General features: G+C 41.6%; 1 protein-coding gene across 2 annotated transcripts in view; it reads right to left on the bottom strand.

Moving 5' to 3' along the window:
• Positions 1 to 25,378, bottom strand: part of RPS6KA3 (ribosomal protein S6 kinase A3) — a 134,171-nt gene that overhangs the window by 20,057 nt on the left and 88,736 nt on the right. The window contains exons 11-16 of one of the 2 annotated variants that reach the window (XM_075060045.1): positions 18,302 to 18,390; positions 18,138 to 18,202; positions 17,946 to 18,048; positions 16,026 to 16,150; positions 12,717 to 12,842; positions 5,407 to 5,496 (exon numbers count right to left, since the gene is read on the bottom strand). In XM_075060045.1, coding sequence (XP_074916146.1) covers positions 5,407 to 5,496; positions 12,717 to 12,842; positions 16,026 to 16,150; positions 17,946 to 18,048; positions 18,138 to 18,202; positions 18,302 to 18,390 — 598 coding nt within the window. The remainder of the gene's footprint in view (positions 1 to 5,406; positions 5,497 to 12,716; positions 12,843 to 16,025; positions 16,151 to 17,945; positions 18,049 to 18,137; positions 18,203 to 18,301; positions 18,391 to 25,378) is intronic. The other variant, XM_075060047.1, reaches the window with a different exon arrangement.

Raw genomic sequence — 25,378 nt, 5'->3', positions numbered from 1 at the left:
TTGTACTGAAAGTAGAAATGTGAAAAAAAAAAATTTGAAAATGTTGAAATGTTTTGTTTTGGCATTCCAAAACTGAAATGTTTTGTTGTTATACACTGAAACATTTCATTTTGAGTCAATTCAATGTTAAGCTGAATGTGCCTAAGGGTCCTCACGGGGAGAGGTAGTACTCACTTTGTGCAGTAACCAGAGTTCTTTGGAGATCTGAAGTGGAGCACCCACTCTACTTGAAGAGAGGTTATTGACCTTGTGCAGTAACTTAAGTTGTTCAAAATGTGTGTTCCTGTGGGTGCTCCTCTACCTGTCCTCCTTCCCCCCTGCTTCAGAATTTCCTTTGTGGGACTCTGTAGTAGAGAAGGAACTGAGAGCAGTTTGCATGCGCAGCCCTGTACGTCCTCCGAACAGGGAACAAAGATGTGTAGCATACATTTGTGGGCCGAACAGAATGATATCTAAAATCGCCCATCAAAGGCACAGGGCACATGCACATCTATATCCCTGTGAGCGCTCCACTTCAGGTGATTCCTGAGTAGTATCCTCATATTGCATTGCTAATTGCAGCATCTGATCTATACGCGTGAACCAGAATATAATGGTTGGAGGAAGTACATACAGAGATCCAGCTTGCAGTGCTGCAGATTTCAGTAACTGGAATGTCTTTGATTAATGCAATAGATGTAAACTGTGCCATTGCAGAATGAACTATTACTCTAGAAGGAGGCTGAATGTCAACAAAGTTATAACATGCAATAATAATTCCTGAGATCCATCTTGAGTCTCTTTGGGTGGAGAATGCACATCCTTTGTAGCTGTCTTCAACTGAAAAGAATCTAGAAGACTTTCAGAACAGTTTGGTTTCATCCAGTTTGAAAGCTAATGCCCTTTTGACATACAGGGTACAAAAGGCAGCTTCTTGTTTACTCTGATGTTGTTTTGAGGGGAAAAAATGGAAGATGAATAGTCTGCTTAATATGAAATTCAGAAGACACTTGAGGGAGAAACTTGGGATGTGGTCAGAATAAGGCCTTTTTCTTGAGAAACACTGTAAAAGGAGGGTCTCCCATCAAAGAACCCAGTTCTCCAACCCTGTGGGTGGAAGTGATGGCCACTAAGAAAGCTGTTTTCATGGATAAACGAAGCAACGGACATGTAGCTAACAGCTCAAAGGGGTGTTTCATAAGGCAATAAAGAACCAAGTACAAGTCTCTTATTGGAGTAGATTCTCTAGTCTGTGGAAAAAGATTAATCAGTCCTCTGAGAAACTGGAGGTTGTGGGATGAGCAAACACTGAAAATCTTCCATGGACAAATGAAAGGCTGTAATAGCCGCCAAGTGAACCTTGACAGAATTCATAGTGAGAGCTGATATCTAATTCCAACAGTTAGTCAAGGATGGTAGAAAGAGAAGAGTGAATGGGAGACACTTGCGGATGGGTATACAAGTGGTGTACCACACCTAAAGTCTCAGAATTTCTAGATTGGGGTGAAGCTTTTGACCTAGGGCCGGCGCTTCCATTAGGCGACCCTAGGCTGTTGCCTAGGGTGCCAGGATTCGGGGGGGAGCATTTTGTGAGCTCCCCACAGGGCGCACGGGAGCTTCTGGTTCCACTCTCGTCGCACCACCGAAGGCAGACCTTCTGCCAATGTGCCACGGAAAGCAGTGGCTGGCAATTGAGCAGCTCAATGGCTGCCGCTGTCGCCTGTGGCATTCGGCGGAGGGTCCTTCTTCAGCGGCGCGATGGGAGCGGAACCAGAAGCTCCCGCACGCCTCGTGGGGAATGCACAAAATGCCGCCCCCCAAATTCTGCTTAGTGTGCCAGAAACTCTGGCGCCACTCCTGTTCTGACCAGCATGCTGAGACAACAGACAGCAATGGGTTAGAAGTCTCATTGGTAGATGAGAAGCAAGTCGAATGAGGTAAGGATACCAAACTCATCTTGGTGCAATTAAAATGACCATAGGACTTGTCTTGTTTGATTTTGTTCAGTACTTTCAAAAGCAATGGTGTTGGTGGATATGCATAAAGAAGGCCTCTTGTCCACAAGAGGAGGAAGGCATGCCCAGTGACTAAGGGTCATGCTTGAGCAAAATTTCTTGCACTTTTATGTCGACGGTAGCTGCAAAAAGGTCTACCTCTGAAATCTCCAAGTTAAAAATATGTTGAGAGCTTCTGAGTCTGGATCCCATTTGTAATTTTGGGAGAAGTGCCTGCGCAGGTTGTTGGCCATGGTGTTTTGAACAACTGGAAGGTAAGAAGCTGAGAGACTACCTGTCTGGCTATGCACTATTCCAGAGTTTTATCGTTTCGACACAGAGTGAAGGAAAAACATGCCCCTCTCTGACAACTGATATAAAATATGCAGGCTATATTGTCTGTCATCATCTTGACTGAACTGGATCTGCTCAGAAAAAGGAAGTGAAAGCAAGCGTTGCCGGCTGCCGTCATTTGCAGAAGTTTGACATGGAGAAACTGTTCTTGGGATGACCATTTGCCCTGAACTGAGAGGCCCCAAATGTGTCCCCCAACTGAAAGGGGAAGCATCTGATGATGTCATGATGGTAAGCGATTTCTCAATAAACTGGACTCCTGCAGTCCTTGGAAGAACGGTACTTTCACCAGCTGAGTGACTGCAGAAGCCACTTGGGTAGATACACCTGTTTGTTCAGACTGTGCTTATTTGATATATAGACTATCCTGAGCGATCACTGAAGGTATTGAAGATGTAACCTGGCATTTTGAATTACAACACATGCTGACACATGCCCCAATAGCTGAAGAGCATTCCTTACTGAGGTTTCAGAGCTGAGCTGAATCCCTTAGATGAGTGTCTTTTGGGTGAGAAATCTGTTGGTAGTTAGGTAAGCACTGCCCGTCACCACATCCAGAGAAGCTGCTATGAAAGCTATCCGCAGCTCTGGTGTCAAAGAACACTTCTCAAGATTTAGTTGGATGGCTAGTCGGTGGAATAACAAGATTATTCTTTCTATTGCTGACCATAGCTCTGGATATGATTGGCCCCCGTGCAGGGGAAGACTTTGACAAACCAGTAAAGTAAAACCACTGTGGCTTATTGTTAAAAGGTGGCCTAGTCAGCAAGCTGTAAATTGGCCATTCAGCAATCTCAGCTTGACCAAGGCAGGAGGGGAGGGGGTTTTGGGTGCCACAGCAAGGGCAGCTTGACCCTGTGTCCTTCCTGATAAGAACTGTATTGAAGTTGCTGATTCATGCATTTTAAAAAAGCATGATGTACCTCAGGAATGTCTATTGGGGTCTCAAGGCTGCAGACTCTGGAAAAACCCACAGCTGGTTAATAAATAATCAGAAAGAACCTCTTGCTGGATCATTGAAATTGCTTATTTAACAAGTATCAGAGGGGTAGCTGTGTTAGTCTGGATCTGTAAAACAGCAAAGAGTCCTATGGCACCTATTAGACTAAGGCCTTGGCTACACTGACACTTTATAGCGCTACAACTTTCGCGCTCAGGGATGTGAAAAAACACCTCCGAGTGCTGCAAGATACAGCGCTGTAAAGCCTCAGCGTAATCAGTGCCGCAGCGCTGGGAGAGCTCTCTCCCAGCGCTGGGGCTCCGACCACACTCACACTTCAAAGCGCTGCCGCGGCAGCGCTTTCAAATTTCAAGTGTAGCCATACCCTAATAGACGTATTGGAGCATGAGCTTTCGTGGGTGAATACCCACTTCATCGGATGCATTACTTAACAAGGTTTCTTTAAGGGACATGTCATTCTATTACTAATATATAAATAAGGGGAAAAACTTGATAGTTGGACTTGTTTGGGGACTCTTTTGGACTCTCCCTCTGGATACACTTGGCGGTCCCCTCCGGCAGACGGAAGATTTGTCCAACAGAAGCCTGCCACTGTGTCACTCGAAAGCCACACTCAGCTTTGGTAATTATCAAGGTTGGGGGTGTTTTACTAATCTTGTTGCAGATGTAAGTGCTTGAGACTAGTAAAGTTTAGCTTTAAGTGAAAGCACTCTTGCGTTGTCCTGTTTGTGCCAGCCATCTATCGGTCGGACGGACATGTCTCCCCGATTTATTTCCTGACACCACCTCACACAGAGTAAAAGTTACCAAGAGCTTTGGGTTGAAAGAACCCTGGGTAACACCTGAACAACCGAACGTTGAGATAAGGGAAGACAATTATCTCTAAATGATGAAGGTGGTCAGCTACGACCACCATGATCTCTGAGAATATCGTTCTGGCTGTGGCTGACTACAAAAATGAAGAAACCTCAGTGAACTGCAACATCAAAATTGGCATCTTGACAGTCGACAGTCACAAACCAATCCACAGAAATGAGAGAGGGGATTATAGTTGTGAGGATCACCATGCTGAATTTCTGCTGTTTCACATAGTTGTTCAGACATCTGAGATCTAATAGCTGTCTACATCCCCCATTCTTTCCTGGACTCAGAAAATACTTGAATAAAATCACTTTCCTCCATGCTGAACTGGAACAAAGGCCTTACTGAAATCCAGGTAGATTAGATCTACTACATTTCCTTCATCTAAAAAATCAGTTATCTTCTCAAAGAAGGAGATCTGTTTGGTCCTGCATGATCTACCTTTTGTAAAACCTTGTTGCATTTTATCCCAATTACCGTTCACCTGTATACATTTCCTTGTAACCACATGGCTCACTTACTGTAGTTCCCTCTTAAATGGGCTTACAGCAAGGTGTCTATCGCTTGCAGCTTGTTCAGACCATAACAGCAAATCTGTTCACTGGTTTAAGCAACTGTGAAGATATTACACCCACTTTACATTCTTTACACTGAATACCAAATATCATCTAGGGATTGCACCATCGTGCCTTAGGTTGGCAGACAGCCATGTCTCTGTTGGACTGGGCCATGTGTGTGCCGCTATGGAAATGAGCATGGTATAAGAACCTAGATGGAACAGAACATACTCCCGCATAAATACATACTAGTTCATCTCTTCCCACTTTGAAGAACACCTAATTACTTCTATACCCCTGAAGTGTTTTTGAATGACCACTGCTGAACCTTTAACAACTTTCCCTCCTATCCCTTCCCTTCATCTTGTCTCTTTTACATTATACAGTGACACTTTTCTTTTAACTAGCAATTTCAGATTGTGATTAATATTTTATTGTATATTAATAAACTATCTACTATGATGAGTGCCTCAAATAAAAATGACTATTTTTAACAATTACCTATTTTAGTTTAAAATTGGATATTGGCAAAAGCACATTGACATTTGAAGTTGTACCATTTTACTCTTTATATTAGACGAGAGTATTTTTAGATACATCTAAAACATGCATGTTGTTCTTTGACATAGATACAAAATGAAGAGTGAAAACATTTTTTATAATACCCAATCAAAAAATGCATCTTTTGGTGTTTACTTACATCTTTAAGGGTAATAATATTTGGATGCTGTCCATAGCGCAGTAGGATTTCAATTTCTTCTGTTGGATCTCTTTTGCTCTTGTCAATAATCTAGAAGACCCAGCAAGTTTGTAAGAATAAATATTTTCTAAACACTGAAAATAGACAGATGTTTTCATTTGTACAAATACACAACCTTCCTCACCAATGTTTACAGGGATGTTGGCTACAATCAAGACTTGGTTCCTTGAGAGAGGAAAAAATCTTTTGGAAGAATGTGGAAAATTCTTCAGGTGGATAGGATGCTGGTGATTCTTCAGGTCACATCATTAATGTGAAGATGGCAGTAAATAATACTTTAACCATCCACTTAATAAAGCATAAAGCCCCTGACTTAGCATGTTTTACTGAATCCTGGATGGACGACATTCCTGGACTGATTTAGTATGGTTGTCTCCAGCTAGGCACTTGGGGCTAGATCTACAAAGGGACTTAATTTCAGGCACCCTGTCACCCAGTGGGATCCACAGCCCTGAGTTAGCTACCTACACTCCCTATACAATTCATGAGGAAAGACAGGCACCTAAGAACGGGATCCACATAAGCCAGGACGCTGAGTATGGAACCACCTAAGTTAGTCAATAAAAATGCTGAGAAGGGTAGGTCCTAAGCTCATCCCTCAAAGTGAGTTAGACAACTAACTCCAGGCTGCAGGCAGAGGCGGCTCTAGGCATTTTGCCGCCCCAAGCACAGCAGGCAGACTGCCTTTGGTGGTTTGCCTGTGGAAGTTCCGCTGTTCCCGCGGCTTTGGTGGACCTCCCACAGGCGTGCCCTGCTGTCTGCTGCCCTCGCAGCACCGGCACAGCGTCCCCTGCGGCTTGCCGCCCCAAGCATGCGCTTGGCGTGCTGGGGCCTGCAGCCGCCTCTGACTGCAGGGAGGTGTCTATCTCCATTGGGGGATTCTCAGCCATGGACCTTCCCCTAGTTAGGTGTCCAAGCTGTTCCTTGCAACAAACATCAGCGAAGATGGTAGTACTGCCCCACCTATCCCCTGATAAGTTTTAGATCTGTGGTTAGGGCATTCACCTAGGATGTGGGAGACCCAGGTTAAATTTCTCTGCCTGTTGCAGAGAAGGGATCTGAACTTGGGTTTTCCCCCTCCTACAAGAGTACGCTATCCACTGGGCTCTAGTGAATTTTGAGGTGCAAGGGGTTTCAGTCTCTCTGTTGAAGCTTTAAGTTTCTACTGTATACAAATAACTGACTATACACTGAGCCAAAGAGTGAGTGGGTTGTTCTATAGCTCAGTGATTAGAGCACTCTCATGGGAGGGGAGAGACCCATGTTCACATCCCTGCTCCACCTCAGGTAGAGGCAGGATTCATGTCCATGTCTCCCACATTCCAGAGTATCATCCTAACCACTGGGCTATAAGTTATAAGGATGGCACCACCACAACCACCACCTCCTGTTTTTTGTGTGTTTAAACCTGACCTGAGTATGCCTACTGGATTAAACCTCACACGTAAGAAAGAAGGGCAGCACCTAGTTTGAGGATCATACTAGGGCTTGGTGCATGCACCCTGGCAGAAACGTAGGCCTTACTTACAGTGGTGGCACCACGTAAGGTATGTGAAGCTACATGTGATAGTGAAAAGCAGGCTGTGTCCACACTGCATTGCATAACTACATGCAACAGTGAAAGGTTCCGACAGGGGGAAGCAGCAGGCTGCAGCAAGGAAAGGTTCTGGCAGCTCCCCACTGCTGGAATCTTTCACTGCAGCAGAGAAAACTCTGGCAGCTCCCTGCTGCTAGAGCCTTTTGCTGCAGCAGGAAAAGGCTCCAGCAGCAGGGAGCTGCCAAAGCCTTTTCCTACTGCCTCCCCATGACCAGAGACTTTTGCTGCAACAGGGAAAAGCTCTGCCAAAGGGAAGGCAGAGGGACACTATACTGCTAAAAAAACCCAGTAGACGTAGGAAGCACTGCTGGGGGATAGAGAGAGATATGTTGGGTATATACTCTAGTGTTCTGGTGTATCTGTACTCTCTTCACCTAAGCAGCTCCTCACCATCTACACTGCTATTTAAGTACCTAGGGGGCTTTAATAGTGGAAATTTAGGCACCTAGGGACCCTAAGTGTCTACAGAGTTAGGCAGCAGCTGAGAGGGAGTTTTGAGGATCTAAGTGATGCCTTCATGCTGGACTTAGGCATCTAAATTCTTTTGTGGATCTAGCCCCGGGTGCAGCACAAGAGGATACAAGACATGTGAAACCAGAAAAGAGAAACCCCCTGGGGTTTTCAGTTAAGCATCAGATGCTTATTTGAATCTATCAAAACCTATCACATTGCCCTACACCAACCATCCCTCCTTTAACAAGCACTGTTTTCTCCTATCTTTTGTCTTCTTGGGGGGAAGCCTAATGACTTGCTACTCACATTTGGTATAATTGAGAATGTCTGGTGGGTTCAGTTTTGCCATTTGCCACTGAGGAAGATAAGCCTGCTCCTCCTCGTGATGCACTACTTCCTTTCCTCCCTTCCACCTGAGTTGTGAGGTTTACCCCACTGTCTCCTCCTCCTTTTTATCTCTTATCCCTTTCCTGTACAAGGTTTTGAAGTCATTGCTTCTAGCTGAATCCTCCTTTCCCGCTGCACACTCCGCTGCCTTCCTTCCTCATGCTTTCTCTCTAAATCTTGGAGAAAAAGGAGCTCCAGCAGAGGCAGCAGATAGTAATAGCAACAGAGAAGCAGATGAGGCAGTCTGAACAACAGTCCCTAAGGGCTTGGAGAAGGAACTGTGTTGCAAACATTGCTCTGTCCCAGCTATTCAGGACAGGGGAAGCTACCTGGTAACCCAAGCACAAAAAGTCAGATCTACTCCTGATAGAGTAGACCAAATTCCCAGGTAAGTTGATATTAATGAAACAGAAAGTATTTCTGGGGAAAAGTTGGTAAATGTTTTCTTTCATAATCCTAATGTGCTGAATCTGAAAATGATGTTTACCAAGCTGAATTTTGTACTCTAAGATAAGTAAAAACAAAAAAGAACATGGCTACCATTGTTAACGTAAAAAAATAAAAGTACAGGAGAGATATTAAATATCTTTCCTACTAATATCACAGAAGGTACAGCAGAACCAAAATTCAATGAAGATGTCTTGGCAGAAGGTTTAATGACTGCCAGTCAGATTTGAAAACACAAGTGCGGGATATGGCACTTTCCCTCAAATGTTAATTTGAAAATGCAAAATCTGACTGGCCAAGTTTTAATGAAAAGCACAACAACAATAACTCACCACTAACTGAATACACCTACATGCCTATCATTTGGTTCCCTGCTCATGAAGTTGATACACTGAATACTGTGGTAAAAAAGTTTGCATAAGTCACATTTTTTAGTGCTGTCAAGCGATTAAAAAATGAATTGTGATTAATCGCGCTGTTACACAATAATAGAATACCATTTATTTAAATTATTTTGGATGTTTTCTACATTTTCAAATATATTGATTTCAATTATAACATAGAATACAAAGTGTACAGTGCTCACTTTATTTGATTACAAGTATTTTCACTGTAAAAAACAAAAATCGTAGTTTTCAATTCACCTAATACAAGTATTGTAGTGAAATCCCTATCATGAAAGGTGAACTTACAAATGTAGGATTCATATGTCCTTCATGCTTCAACTACCATTCCAGGAGACATGTGTCCATGTTAATGACAGGTTCTACTTGATAACTATCCAAAGCAGTGTAGACCAACGCATGTTCATTTTCATCATCGTGAGACAGATGCCAAAGTCAGAAGGTTGATTTTCTTTTTTGGTGGTTTGGGTTCTGTAGTTTCTGCATTGGAGTGTTGCTCTTTTAAGACTTCTGAAAGCATGCTCCACACCTCATCCCTCTCAGATTTTGGAACTTGGCACTTCAGATTCTTAAACCTTGGGTAGAGTGCTGTAGCTATCTTTAGAAATTTCACATTGGTATCTTTGCATTTTGTCAAATTTGCAGTGAAAGTGTTCTTAAAACAACATGTTGTAGCAGTCTCGGATGATGTCCCAGTACATGAAATATATGGCAGAATGCGGGTAAAACAGAGCAGGAGACATACAATTCTCCCCCAAGGAGTTCAATCACAAATGTAATTACTGCATTGTTTTTTTAACAAGCGTCATTGGCATGGAAGCATGTCCTCTGGAACGATGGCCGAAGGATGAAGAGGCATATGAATCTTAAGTGTATCTGGCACATAAATCTCTTGTGACGCCTGCTACAACAGTGTCACGTGAATGCCTCTTCTCACTTTCAGGTGACAATGTAATTAGGAGTGGGCAACGTTATCTCCGATGAAGGTAAACAGACTTATTTCTCTTAGCAAATGGCTGAACAAGAAGTAGGACTGAGTGGACTTGTAGGCTCTAAAGTTTTACATTGTTTTGTTTTTGAGTGCAGTTATGTAACAAAAAACCTACATTTGTAAGTTGCACTTTCATGATAAAGAGATTGCACTACAGTACTTGTATGAGGTGAATTGAAAAATATGATTTCTTTTATCATTTTTACAGTGCAAATATTTCTAATAAAAACAACAAAGTGAGCACTGTACACTTTGTATTCTGTGTTGTAATTGAAATAGATATATTTGAAAATGTAGAAAAACATACAAAATATTTAATAAATTTCAGTTGGTATTTTATTGTTTAACAGTGTGATTAATCACAATTAATTTTTTTAATGGCGATTAATTTTTTTAGTTAATTGCGTGAATTAATTGCAATTAATCGACAGCCCTAATTATTTTCAACAGAAACATGTTGATCAAGCACTCTTCCCTGCTCTGATGGACCTAAAATGGACTTTACCAGAATGTAAGGATATCCTGATTACATGCTTAGGAGGTCTACATATATCAGAGAACTTCCTAAAAATGTTGGGGCAGCATATACAGGATTCTGGACTGTTGAGCATGTAGACCGAAAATGGAATTTCAGGTAGACAAATGACAGAGCATGTAATTTCTGGTAAAAATTATGCAAAAGCCACTCATGCTTACAAGATCACTCTACACGGCAGTGTGGCAACTCTTACTACCACAACTTCTGAGCTATCTATAGCAACACAACAAGAAACTCAGAGAGAAGCTCCTGGATGTTGCAAAATCTGACGCTAAGGAAGACTGCAATAACCTAGTGTCTATTCTGTCATCTGCAAGTTTCTGTGACAAGATGCTATCATTTGTGTGAGCAACATGGACAACCATACCAATTTGCAGTACTGGTGGTAGCATGTGTGTATCTTCCTCCTCTGCCTCAGAGCTCAATGAGATGGAATTTGGGAGCTTCATCTGTATGCCTTCAAAAGAATGCTTCTGTTCTTTCACCAATATGAACACACAAATTACGATTGATGGGGCTCTGTGTACTTAGCAGAAATGTACCAGCCCCCTCTGGAAGTACCTGAAGAGTTCTACAGAGGTAACTGGGTTGTGGAAGGTTCTAACCACACATCAACACAAGACTGATGTTCTTCTTCTGTTAGTGGCACAAAATGCCTTGCAGCAAGTTGTGGATGAAGGCTGGAACACCAAAAAAACTCAAAAAACAGTCCTGTGCATACTATTTAACAGAAGCTTTTGCCTGTGTTTCCTCAAGCAGATACAGAAACAATATTCTCCTTCCATGTTCTGACAGGCTGTGATATTCTTTCCCATATTGCTGGCCACAGCAAGAAAACTGCTTGGACAGTATCCATGGAAAAACATGGACTTCAAAGAAATTGAGAGAAGGATGATCCCCAAAATGAATCAATCATTTCAGCAGAAAAACTGATCTGCAACATGTACAATTTATCTGATGGGGAGAGCTGCAACAAGGCACAGTGATATTGTTCTCCAAGTGTCAATCACTAGAGGCATGGACCCTAACAAGCAATGCATTGCTCTGCAACATCCAAAGAGCTCACTTTCAAGTAGAGTCAGGCGAACTGCAACAATCCCACACTACTCTCATCAGAGAATATGGGTTGGACCAAAGACAGTGGAGAACTGGTTCCCAGGCTAATGTCACTGTAGTGAATCCCTGACAGCTGTGCAGAAATTGCTACCAGTGGATGTTTCAAAGGGTGCATATCACAATGCTATTGCAGCAGAAATGCTGCACTGGGGCCTTTAAATGCAAGGAGTCCGTCAGCACATGTAGGAACTGTTAAATTATGTTTTTTTAAACAATGTGCAGGAAATATAGTAGCTGTTTTTACTGGAATAAAAACCACAGGAAAAAATACTTTTTTCCCCAAATTTTACTTAAATTTTGAACTTAATTTAGAAAGTGAAATAATTAAAATTCAGCTTGGTAATCATTTATTTCAGATTCAGTGCATTCAAATTATGAAAGATAATTTGTTTACATACTTACCCCCCCCCCCCCCCAAATACATCTTGCATCTTATTTTACAGAAAACATATCTAGTTTATGACTAAAACCAGACTGCTGGCAAGTAAACAAATACCTCCGTTGGAATTCAAGGGTTCCTTGTGAGTAGCCTGTATATCAGACTATATGAGTGTGAAACCAAACTGAACAATTCTGTCCATATGTCTGAATGGTTCTATAGTTCTAAAAGGTAAATTGTGTCAAAATATAACAGATTTTTAAAAAGTTTGCCAAACTCTGTTCCTGCTTTGCCATTTACACAGATTTCCCCCATCAGCAAGGCAAATTTTATTGCCCTTTATTCATTATTGTAACATTTCTGAAATTTAGATCTGATTCACTTAGCTTCCCTTAGTGCTTTTAAGCATACATTAAAAACCTTGTTAAAGTATTAATGATTTAAACCAACAGAAAGCAAGGAAATGCAGAGTTGAGGTTCCCTTTGGGAAAAAAAAATGGCAATGGTACTAATCTACACAACCAGCACAGCTAGGAACAGGGCTTTAGTGATCATCTATATATCTACTTTGGAACAAAAAGAAACAATTACATTTAAGTTAATCTAATCATTGTCATTTTTGTATATAATGCTTAGTAATAATATACTTAATAATGCTGCTTAGTAATGCAGTCTCTTTGGCGTATATTCTCTCCCAGAAGCATGCATGTAATAGGAGTTAGATAGGAGTTTCATGGGGAACACTTAAAAAAATAAAATAGCAACATGACATTTAATGAATGTGACATTTGCATTCACAATTTTTTTCTATTCATTTAAGAAAACAATTTGCTATTTTGTTTGTGGTAGTTAAATTTAAGGCAACATTGACCTATGAGACTGTAAATTCTGAAAATATGATTTTGTTAGCAATTAAGAGTTTTTTAAACAGCGTTTACCTTAACTGCATATTCCATATTTGTAGCTTTATGTATACATCTCTTGCAGATAGAATAAGAACCAACCCCAATGTCTTCTTTTACTTCATATCCATCAGTAAACTGAATGCTGTTCCTGTGCAACTGCTACCAAAATAATATTATTAATTGATGATTACTTTAAAAATATACATCATCATCTACATTACAAATCAATTGGAACTAGAAACATTTGTTCCCTATAGTTTTTTTAATTGACAATCTTGTTAAGTCAAAATCTTTTCAAAATCCCATAACCATCTGTTTGAATAAGATATATTATAAATCATATAAATCCCATCCATTTATAGCATATTGTTCTATGACAAGTCTATATTTGGGATTCCTGCTCTATTAATGTAAACAAATAATATGAAACAGAAAACAGATCAGAAGTCTTCCCATTAATCTTAATAAATACCATTTTTTCTGGTCTCATCTGCCAAAATATGAATGGTAAAATAAGGTGTTTTTTGTTTGTTTGTTTGTTTTTGCAAGTGCAGTGCTCAGTATGAGAAATTTAGACACAGTGAATACAATCAAATTCAGTGGGAATTGCAGGCATCAGTAGGAATGGAGGTAGAAGTGTCATCTGAGTATAGGGATAAAAGGCAGAATGAGTGATTGTCAGCCTGTTTTGCATGGTAAGGAAATGGCACTTTGATACAGGGAAACAGTAGGGGAGTTTGTACAAAGGATGCCTGACTTTAGCAGGAAGCCATCTGGGTAACCTGCACACATGCAAAGGGGAAATAAGAATGAGGAAGTGGTTGAAGGGGTACAGAGGAAAGGGAGCAGAGAAGTTTTGAGAAATGTTTACAAGAAGAGGAAGCAGTACAGAGAACTCCATCTGCAAGTTTGTGCAAAGAAAAGAGAACACAGCAGAAGTTGCAGAAAAACTGCTGGAGGAGATTCAGGACTGAAGGGCAATAAGCAGCATAAACTCCAAGAGGCTACATGGCCCCAACTCTATTAAACTCCCCACCACACCAATATAGCAAACAGGTTTTAAGATTGACTTTATTTTTAAAAGTTTTCTGTGAAGCTGTCTTTGCCAGAAAACAGACTTAAATGGATTTGGCAAGTGGTTACAACACATCTAAAATCAACAGCAGTTGAGGATACACAGGAGCTAGTCAATGACAATTTGTATAGTGCCTGCTCCTATTTGCTCAGCCCCCTCTGAATTTATCCCAATTAAAAATGATTTTAAACTTTACAAATTACATTTGCAGCTACTGAAAATAATGAATGTTTTCTTCTCTTTCCTCCCCTCAACCCTCTTTAGTTTCCCTTTGAAGAAAATCTCTTCCAATCCATATTCCACTCTCTTCAGTTTAAGTTTCTTGACAGCGTACACCCTTTATATGGGCAAATTCCACAAGTTTTTTCTGAAGCAAATTAAGGAAATGATGGTTTATGAAAATCAAGTCATTGTCCATGTATGAGCCAACCAAATATACCAAATGTAGCTATAGTTTATGTGGTGATTTTCATACTTGCATCAAAATCCCTTGAGAAAGATAAATTAAAGGGACATTGTCAGTTTAAAATTCAAACTGTTGTCTGAATTGGAACAATTTACCAACAGTCATGGTGGATTCTCCAACACTGACAACTTTTAAATCAAGATTGGATGTTTTTCAAAAAGGTATGCACTAGGAATTATTTGGGGAAATTCTATAACCTTGCAAGTAAGACTAGATGATCTGGCCCTGCAGTCTATTTATATGATTCGATGGGTACATGAATATCCATAAATCCTCTCCACTAAACACTGGAAGTATATAGTGTGCGCAAATAAACTTATTATGAGGATTCTAGATGTTGTAAAAAAGATATAGTTAGAAAAGAACACAAGAAGTGTCCACATTTTGATCAATCACTTTAAAGAACTCTCAGATGGTTGCAAATTGTCTATGAAAGCAGCATACATGATATCATTTTGTATCTTTAGTATGTTAACTTTCTACACAAAGTGAAAAGTTTTCAGCAATTAAGTATATTTTCCAAACATATGTGAAGAAAAAATTAATGGAAGTAGGTGGTAGAAATAAAATTTTTACTTAAAAATCCCACTTGAGCCTGTCACTTTCCTTTATACCCACTTAGTCCTCTTTTCCTACAAACATATCTGCTATTTCTCCCATGTGGCTGGCCCCATAACTATTGGCCGCAGGACCTCATACTGCTTCATATCCCTCCTTTTTCCACACACTCTCCGACAATGAAATACAGTCCCATCCTAACTTTATAAAATCTAAATTTTAAAAAAGGAGCATGATGCATACTTCTCCCCTAACTCCAGCTTCATGTTGTCCTTCCCCAGATCATGGAATGATGTCTCTAACCAGAGCTTTTCATTGTTCAAAATATGCTGTAGCAACAACAGAGCATATAGAAACAGCAAGCATTTTTCAGCTAACAGGCCAAGTGAACTACTTTCAGAAGTAATAACGTCACAATCATTAATGTGAGAGAGTCTGTGTTTAATCAGTTCTCCCAATTCTATTAGGAAACCAAAAATTCCTGTGCACCCTGACACACTAGGTTAGTTGTCAGACAACATGTAAAGTGTTCAAGAAGTATTTTAGACTGGCATAATTCTTTACATATTTTTTAAAGAGTGTGTGCGTGCACGTGTATCCACGCACGTGCATGCAGAGGGAGGAAGGGAAGGGATCATCTCTATACTCATAATTGACAGGATTTAAAATAAATGGCAATCCAAACCATCTCTACATTCTAGTTTCAAGTCATATTTCAGAAGGGTTTTCCTGCATAGTATGAACCCAACGTTTATCCTATGAACACAGAAGAAAATGATTTACATGCAATTTTTTTTTAAAAAAAAGATTGACTTTATAAAGAAAATGTAAAATGTTTTCAAAATGTTAAGCCTGGATTATTCAGATATTTGAGCAGTCATTATGGCTCAGATCTAAACTGCTTGCTTTTCAGGGGTCAAACCCCATGCCTGATCACACCCAATGTATAGAAGCAGTAGGTTCTGCACTGTCAGAGGTCCTGTTCTTTGGATAAAATAATTTGAGGTGTATTTTTCTTGTCTTTAGTTGATGAAGTTTTCATGACGCTTTACAAAGAACAACAGAGGATAAACCCCAGTCATACAGTACTATTAATATCAGTCTAATTATTATAAAGTGTTTTCAGGTATCTTATTTATGAAAGGCATGACATAAAACTACATCTTATTTTATGCAAAGGACAACTCATTTTTAAATAATTTGTTTTCATTCATTATGTTTATTCTTCAGTAATTGCACTCACCTGAACAATTGAATGAACCCCAACAGTCTGCATTGCCTGGCTTTCATCATCTGATGCAATAGCAACGAAACTGAATCCTCGAAAAAGCTGATGTGCATTAGCACTGGGTGGAATACCTGGTGAATCTGAAAAACAGAACAAATGTCTTGAGGAAGACTTTTCCAATTTATTCAAAAAATCCCAAAGCACTAAGTAATCAGTATTCCTAATATGCACTGAATAAAATGAGCATAAAACCATAGTTTTAACACTGGAAAGAATTTACACTATAAACCGGTTTGGAGATTGTTAATTACATAGACAAAGGAAATGCGGTAGATCTAATTTACCTCGATTTCAGTAAGGCGTTTGACACGGTTCCGCATGGGGAACTGTTAGTTAAATTGGAACAGAGGGAGAATATGAAAGTCATTGGTAGGGGAAAGGAACTGGTTAAAGGGGAGAGTCCAGCGGGTCGTACTGAAGGGTGACTGTCAGGGCTGGAAGGAGGTTACTAGTGGAGTCCCAAGGATTGGTTTTGGGCCCGATCTATTTAACCTTTTATTACTGACCTTCACAAAGAGCGGGAAGTGCTAATAAAGTTTGCGGATGATACAAAGCTGGGGGTATTGCTAACACGGAGAAGGACCGGGATACTAAGAGAAGATCTGGACCACCTTGTAAACTGGGAGTATAGTAATAGGATGAAATATAATAGTGAAAAGTGCAAGGTCATGCACTTAGGATTAATAATAAGAATTTAAGATATGTTGGGGACGCATCAGTTGAACGACAGAGGAGGAGAACCTTGGGGTATTGGTGATAGCGGATGTCATGAGCGCCAATGCGATATGGCCGTTAAAAAAGCAAATGCGGTTTAGGGTGCATCAGGCGAGTATTCCAGCAAGGATAGAAGAGTGTAGACCGTTATTAAGGGCTGGGTAGACCCACTTGATACTGTGTGCATTCTGGTGTCCATTAGAGAAGAGGAATTCAAAGGAACAAGTCACAACGGGCTAGTCAGGATATCCAGAATGAAAACTCTGCCTTATAAAGGAAACTCAAGAGCTGCTTGTTAGCTACCAAAAGAACGCGGGGATAGCTTGCTCTGTAAAATATATCCGGGGATAACGTAGGAGGAGAGGAATTATTAAGCTTAGACTAATGTCACAAGGACGAATGGTACAGAAGATGATAGGCAAGGTGTTAGACGATAATTGGATTAGATGAAGTACTAACATAGTAGGGAGTGAAGTCTGGAAAAGCCTTCCGAGGAATATGGGAGGCAAAAGACTTATCTGTTTAAGAGTACTAAGTCTTGATAAGTATATGAGTAGTGATCAATGATCGATGGAATTATTTGGCAAACTGAGCTCGGATACAGCAATAAGTTCTCATCAATGGTCTGTGAGGGATGTGGATGGGATGGGATCTGAGTTACTGCAGAGAATCTTTCCTGGTGCTGGCTGTGGCTTTGCCCACATGCTCAGGATAAGCTGATCGCCAATTTGGGTCGAAGAAAATTTCCTCCAGGGCGTATTGGCGGGCCCTGGAGTTCGCCTTCCTCTGCAGTGTGGGGCATGGTCGTTGCTGGTGGATTCTCTGCAGCTTGAGGTCTTCAAACCACAATTTTGAGGACTTCAATAACTCAGTCATGTGTTAGGGGTTGGTATAAAAGTGGATGGGTAGGGTTCTGTGGCCTGCTTTGTGCAGGAGGTCAGACTAGATGATCATATTGGTCCCTTCTGACCTATGAATCTATGAATATACAAATGCACAAGTAATGAAGTGCAGTTCATATCACCTACAGGCTTATATAAAATCTTTCATATAATATAGTCAGTCAAATCTAACCAGATAGAAGACAATTTATGAAAATTAAAATGGCTGAAAGTTTTTCCTACTTTTGAATACTTAAATTACAGTTAATTATTCTCTCACCTTTCGGTGTTTTTGCTGTAAATTCAGGATCAAAATAAAATGTATCCTCTGGCCTACCAGTTGCAGGTTTAAAAGGCGGATGAATTTCTCTTCTGTATAATTTCTAAAGAGAAGTCGTGGTGAAAGTGAATTAAAAATAATTATAACCATTATAATTTCCTTATAAAGAAGCTCTTTTACTAAAGTACTCACATTCCAGTCTATTGTGGAGAAAAATAAATGCCTCTTAATTTCTTCAACTCCATCTGGACCTGCCCCTAACATAAAAAAAAAAAAAAGGAAAAAAACGCTGTGAATAATTTATTTACTGTGAAGAACTACTAGCGGAAATAATTATTTTTGTCTGAGTATTTTACCTAATCTGTTTGCAGGGTTTCGTTTGAAGAGCATTCGGAGAAGACTCTGTGCTTCAGGACTTAAAAATTGGGGCATTCCAAGTTTGGCTCTATACAACAAAAACACATTAATAGCATACACGTGTTTTTAGGCAAGAATCAACCATTTACTTTTTTTCTAGTCCTTCACTCTAACCACATCAGGCAAGTTAACACCATTGATAATTTGGCTTCAGACATCAGAACCAAAATAAAGTGCTGTCAATCATGTAGACATATAACCTCAAACTTCCCTATTCCAGCAGTGTAATATTTCAAGTACTGGACCAGGAACATAAGAGGCCAAGGTAGTAGGAAGGAAGGAAAGTAGGTGCTGATGAAAAGGCTTACAATTAGTTGTTTTTTGTAATCAACTGTTACCAGTCTGTGGCAAGTAAGCCAGTCTCCTTCACAAAGAGAAAAGCAGTCCTGGGAGGAACTCTGATCTAAGAAAATGGCCAAAATTTGGGATGCAATTTAAATATCCATGTAATACTGCAGGCAGGAACTGCTGAGTTAGAAGACACAAGTAGGACATATCCTGAGACCATTAGAAAAACACTGAATGCTCCCCTCAAGGCAGAGAGGCAAACAAGTAGGTGGCAAGAAAAAGCAGTATCTGGTATAATAGTGGATGTCCTGATACCCACAATGATCAGAGTTTGGAAAGAGACCATTTGTCATATATGTGTCCAATTCTTTTTCCCCTCATTTCACCAGTTTGTCAAGTCCTGCCTTATTTTTAAAATGAAAAGCTGGAATACATGACAGGAAAAGGAAAGATGTGAAGACAAATAGTATTTAGCCCTCTATTTTAGAGTCATCCTTACTGCCCCCTTATGGTAATTTTCCTGACACAACACAGACCTGGGAATTTTTTAGGGGGGGGGATTTATTACCCTAATTCAAGTCAACTTTTCTTGCATCTCTTCTTGTTCTCCTTCTGAGTTTTTGGTTTTGCCTTTTCTGTACTTCTATTTTCTCACACTATCGCAAGCTCCTCACACTACCTTTCTTCTCCACATCTAATGGCGCACACACATCTATCATACCTCAATCTGTACCCTCCTTTTTCACCAGATACTGTGGTGATGGGCATGGTGTAAGAGACTGGGATCCGTTACCTACTGTAACTATGGTTCTTTGAGATGTGATGCAGATGTGTATTCCAAATAGGGGAGTATGCGCCCTGCTCACGGGAGACTTTTGTCTAGTAGTACCTGTAGAGGGGCGGTGCTTGGACCTCATGCCTTTAGCCCCTCCCCTGGCTATATGAGGCAGTGCTGCCAGACCCCACTCAGTTCCTTTGTACGAAATGTCCAGGGGAAGACTGATACAGAAGGGATTGAGGATGGGTCATGGAATACATGTCTGCATCACATCTCAAAGAACCACAGATACAGTAAGTAACAGTTTCTTTTCTTTGAGGAGATGCAGATGTATATTCCAAGTAGGTGACTAGCAAGCAGTACTTCCATCTGTAGGTGGGTTTCGGAGGTTACCTGAGTAAGGACCGCTCTTCCGACATTAACGTCTGCTCTGGAAGAAGCAGAGATCATGTAATGGTCTGTAAATGTATGTACGGATGACTATGTGGCCACCCTACAAATGTCCAATATGGAAATGTCATTGAGGAACGTCACCAACGTTGCCTGACTCTCACTGAATGTGCCCATATCTGCTGAAATGGTGTAGCCGACACTGTCTCATACGCAGTCTTGATACAAGATGTTATCCATCTAGAGACAGTCTGTACAGAGACTGCTTGACCCTTCATGAGGTCCGCATATGATAGGAACAGGCGACATGAAGCACGAAACTGTTCAGTCCTGTTCAAAAAAAGCTAGACTAGTGGTTCTCAACCTATGGCCCAATCAGCACAGAGCTGCGGCCAATGTGACATTCTCAGGGCCATACAGGTAGCATTGGATGCGTCCCACAATGGTAAAAAGGTTGAGAACCACTGGGCTAGACAGCGTCTATCATCTAACGTATGGAGGCGTTGTTCCTCCAGGGAAGAATGCGGCTTAGGGAAAAATACAGGCAAGTACACACTTTGGTTCAAATGAAACTGAGAGACCACCTTGGATACAAGCTTCAGATGTGGCCGGAGTGTAACCTTGTCCTTGGAGAACTGTAAGGAGGTCCAGCTATCAGGGCCTGTAACTCTCACCCTCTCCTTGCACAGTAATGGCTATCAAGAATGCTGTTTTATGAGACAAGAGGGGCAGTGGTCAGGAAGCAAGGGGCTCGAATGGAGTCCCTGTTAGAGCTGCTAAGACCATGTTCAGATCCCAACAAGGGGACTGGCTTTTGGACTGGAAGATGCAGGGAGAGCACTCCTTTCAGAAATCTCATTACCACTGCATTGGAGAAAGCCGATTTCCCTTGGATAAGTGGATGAAATGCCAATATTGCTGCCAAGTGTACTCAGAGAACTGAGTGTTAAGTCAAATTCCTGAAGGTATAGCAGGTAATCCAAGATATCCTGGATAGAAAAGTCTCCACTGGATGGGTTCCATGGGCCAAGGACCACACAGAAAATCTCTTACTTTGCCAAGTAGGGCATTCTAGCGGAAGGGTTCTTACTGTTAAATAGGACCTGTTGGACAGCCTTGAGCAGTGCTCTTCCTCCTTGTTCAGTCACGCAGCAGCCACTCTGTAAGGTGAAGGGAGCTGATCGCCGGATGCAGAGTGCAGCCGCAGTCATGTGTGAGGTCAGGAAGGAGAAGTAGCAGCAGTATGGGAGGCTGAACTGAAAGGGCAAGAACCAGCACTGCTTTGGCCATGTCAGGGCAATCAGGATAAGCCTGGTTCGATCTGCCTTGAGCTTGGTGATGACATGGGGAATGATCAGGATAGGAGGGAAAGAGTACAGCAGAGTCAACTGCCAGTTGCAGAGGAAAGCGTCAGAGAGGGAGCCTGAGCTGAGCCCCTTCTGAGAGCAGAACAGATGACACTTCCTATTTTCCCTCATTGCAAAGAGGTTGATTGTGGAGCTGTCCTTTGGATGATTTTCACAATGTGGGGTCTCTAACTTCAGGGATCATTTGTGGTTTGGAGAGAAAAACCTGATATGATCTGTGAGGCGATTCTGGACTCCTGGTAAGTGGACAGCTACCAGGGTGATGGCCTCTTTGACGCAGAATTGCACGGTTGATTGCCTATAGGAAGAATGATCTGGAGTGGGCTCTCCCTTGTTTGTTCACATAGTACATCGGGGCAGTATTGTCGGTGAGTACGTGAACCACTGAATGCCTGCTGCAGTCCTGGAAAGCATGACGTGCACTGTGGATGACCCTAAGCTCCAGCACGCTGAAGGCCCCTGACCAGCAGTGGAAGGCAGTAGCACTTTCCGAACTGGAGGGCGATCTGTGGCCTGAGAAAGGACTTGGTACCAAGTCAGGCTTCAGGGCTTGTTCAAACAGGTGCTGCTTGAGGGGAAGGTCTCAGGCCATCTGAGTCATCTTTTAAAATGATCTACAGATTGAACAGCACACTTGAAGGGGGACTTTGCCAAGGCAGAGCAAGCACCTCCTGTAGGGTCACTGTTAGGAATTGCCACTTCACATGAAGGGCAATGCTTGAACGCTGGTGAGGGCGTCACCAGAGAGCACTACCACTACACTATAGTCTAGAACTTTTACTCTAACACTAACTAGACTATATACAATAAAATTAGGCTAAGAGGACGAAGTGCAAAGTTATGAAATAATAGCCATCCACAGCTCTGACTCTAGGTGACGGACGGTGAGAAGGAACTGGCGGGTGGGGGAAAAGTCGGGGTTTGAGGAGTGCTGTCTCATATAGCCAACGGAGGGGCTAAAGGAGTAAGGGCCACCCCTCTAGGGATACTGCTAGGTAAAAGGCTCTGGCGGGCGGGGTGCACAAACACCTACTTGAAATACACGTCTGCATCTATACAAAGAAAGATGAAATTTCCTTTCCCCCCTCCCATAACTTGTCTCCCCATCACATCCCAAAGTTTCTTCCATTCCTCTACACTTCCACAAGGATCCACAACACAGACTACAAGAGGGTATCCAACTTCCCTCTATTCTGAGGGAAAGGTGCCATCAGCCAAGCTACTTGCAGGAAAGTGCCACCTCCCCACTACCTCATATCACACCATTAAATCAAGTCCTTACTAAGTTACCAAATTTCCCATCTCCTCCTGCACAGGAGAAGTTGGAGAAAATCTCTTCTTTCTCTATTGGCTCTTCAGTATTGTAGTACACATTATGAAAAAGATCAGTTGACTGGTGATGATGGTGCTTGATCATCAGCTACTCCTCTGGTGATCATGAACCTCTAGCAGTTACATCCTCGCATGTGCACTTTCTATGCAGTGCCTTTTACTGCACTCATTCTACAAGATGATATTTCCATTCATGGCTGAACAGCAGTTGGGCGATAGACAGTAAAGAGCAGGGTGCTGCTGCCTGATGGCTGCTGAAGGACAACCAAGTGGACTTGTAGCACAAGAGAGCTATTGCAGGCCACAGACCAGGAGACCAGATGTGTTGGGATTATACTGAAAGATTAAAAATTACTTTTTAAATAGATAATCATCCAAGAGAGCTCCTCAAACTAGAATGTGAGGCTTGGTCTACACTACAGAATTAGGTCAACGTAAGGCAGCTTACATCAACATAATTATATTAGTGTCTACACTAGAATGCTGCTTCCACCGAAGTAAGTGGTCTGTTAAACCAACATGACTTCATCTCCATGAGAGGCATAGCACTTACGTTGGCGTAGTTAGAGCGATGCAGTGTCTATATAGATGCTGCATTACTTGCTTCAGCTGTTGGCTGTCATTCTTGTCAATTTCACAACTGTGGCTCAGAGCAGCAGCAGGGCTTGCAGCTGGAAATGTGAAATTGACAAAAATATCAATTTCACTGCTGGTAGGCTCTCTGCTGTGAAGCTGATCCTGGTGCTGGGCTCACAGCTGGAGCCCCAACCCCCTACCCCTGGGGTGGCAGCCCAAGTTATGAGCCTGGCATGGGGCTCAATTTTACAGCACAGAGCCTATGCAGTGAAATTGATATTCTTGTCAATTTCAGGCCTCCAGCTGTGAGCCTGGGTTACTGCTCTGAGTTGCAGGCAGCTGTGAAATTTACAAGAATTTCAGTTTCACTGCTGGTAGGCTCCTTGAGCCAATGACAGGCTCACAGCTCAAGCTGTGACCTTGGGGCGGGTGTGGGGCTTCTGCTGTGAACCCTATTTGGCTGTCAGCGCCCCTCCTTCAGTCAGTGCAAGCACACCACCGACAGAAGGAGGGTAGTGTGGACAGCAATAGCCAATTAAAGTACTGTGGTGGCTGTAGGTTGACCTACGTTAAGTAGTGTAGACCAGCCCTAACTATGGCAAGTCAAGATGGGAGACTGACTGCTTTGAGAGAACCAAATCTATGCCTAAAAGCAGAAGTGTCACTGACCTTCTGGAGAAGTAGCTCAATGGACAAAGAGAGAGAATCCAGTTGAAACTCCAGAGTTTTTGCATCTACCAGACGAAGTAGTGGATCCGACTGTACTAAGGGGCCTGTAGTTGCAGGACATAACTCCCTTTCCTTAAATTGCAGCGACTAGGACTGTCATTGCCTGATTTCTGTTATGGCAGAGGACCCTTCTGTAAATCCTCAATTGGTCAATGCATGCAGCAGAAAGCAAAAATGACTACTGTTAACGGAGAGTTTCTAGGTTATACAGCTCCATGAGTGACAGCAATCTTGTCTCCAGTTGCTAATGGATGGAGACAAATCCTATACAAAAGCATTGGATAGGAAAAGAGTTGCACACAACATTAATCTCACCACTGCAAACTATGTATGATTCCTTCAAATGACAAAACTGCTTAATTTTAAAGTACCCAAGGAAATGTGAGTGCACTGTAGGAAGAGTGCACTGTGTGTGAATTTATGGGGAAGAGGAGTAGAAGTGAAGTAATGTGCCTCAAACAGTGCACAGTGGAATATGTGTTTCGTACATCAGTCCCACAATTGTAAACGGTTCTAAGAATATTTGGGAGGAGAGACATGAGACAGTTCAGTACTACGTTTCTTTATTTTATAATCACATTTTTGTACAATAATCCCAATTAAACAATATAGTTTCAAAGTTGAAATTAAAATCTAGAAGATGAAAAGAATAAGAGTATAGGCAAGGGAGAAAAGATGTGTGCTCAGATGAGATATGAAAATAGTTGAAGAGTCAATTAGCCAGAAAGACATAGGAAGGCTGTTTCACATGGCAGAGTACAGAGAAGACTCTTACATCAGCTGAAGGAAGGCTGCACTGAAGGATAGAGAGAAGTTCTATGTGGATAACCAGAGTAAGGGATGTAAAGATGTGGTGTATGAGAGGTAGGCAGAAACAAACCCAGTTCTAAAAAATGAGGTGGGAAATCTGAATTGCCTCCTGAAATTTAGGGGGGAAGCAACTGTCTCAGACTGGCCTTGATGTATGGTTTTGTAATTCTCGTACACGATACTCCTGAGGGAATTCTCATAAAAAAATTAAAAACTCTGCACACAATATTTTACAATTCTGCAAAATTCTGCATATTTTATTTGTCAAAATAATACTATACAATCACACTAGTTTCAGTTATTTTGGTAATTTATTTCAAAATATCTAGCAGCAACTATATATGGCCAGTCTACACTACCAACTAAGTCAGCACCACTGCGATGGATGCAGCAGTGTCAATTAAGTGGATCTGGCGAAGACATGCTAAGTCAATAGGAGAGTGCTTTTTTGATGATGTCTACACTCCACCTCCCCAAGAGATGGAAGCTATGTTGACAGGAGAGTGTCTCCCATCAAAATAGCACGGTTTAGACACCACTATAAGTCGACCCAAGTTTGTCATAAGTAGATAGGTAAGGTAAGGGTTAATTTTCTTTTACTGTAAAGGGTTACAAAGGGAACCAAACACCTGACCAGAGGACCAATCAGGAAACCGGATTTTCAAGAGTAAGGGTGGGAACCTCTGGAGGTTTTTGGCTTTGTTCTGGGTCTTTTTGTTTTCCTCGGCTGTGAGTAAACAAGCTTT

This window comes from Chelonoidis abingdonii, chromosome 1 (genome assembly GCF_003597395.2).
Source record: "Chelonoidis abingdonii isolate Lonesome George chromosome 1, CheloAbing_2.0, whole genome shotgun sequence".
In the NCBI taxonomy this organism is placed as follows: domain Eukaryota; kingdom Metazoa; phylum Chordata; order Testudines; family Testudinidae; genus Chelonoidis; species Chelonoidis abingdonii.
This window is presented reverse-complemented; position numbering and strand designations above follow the sequence as displayed.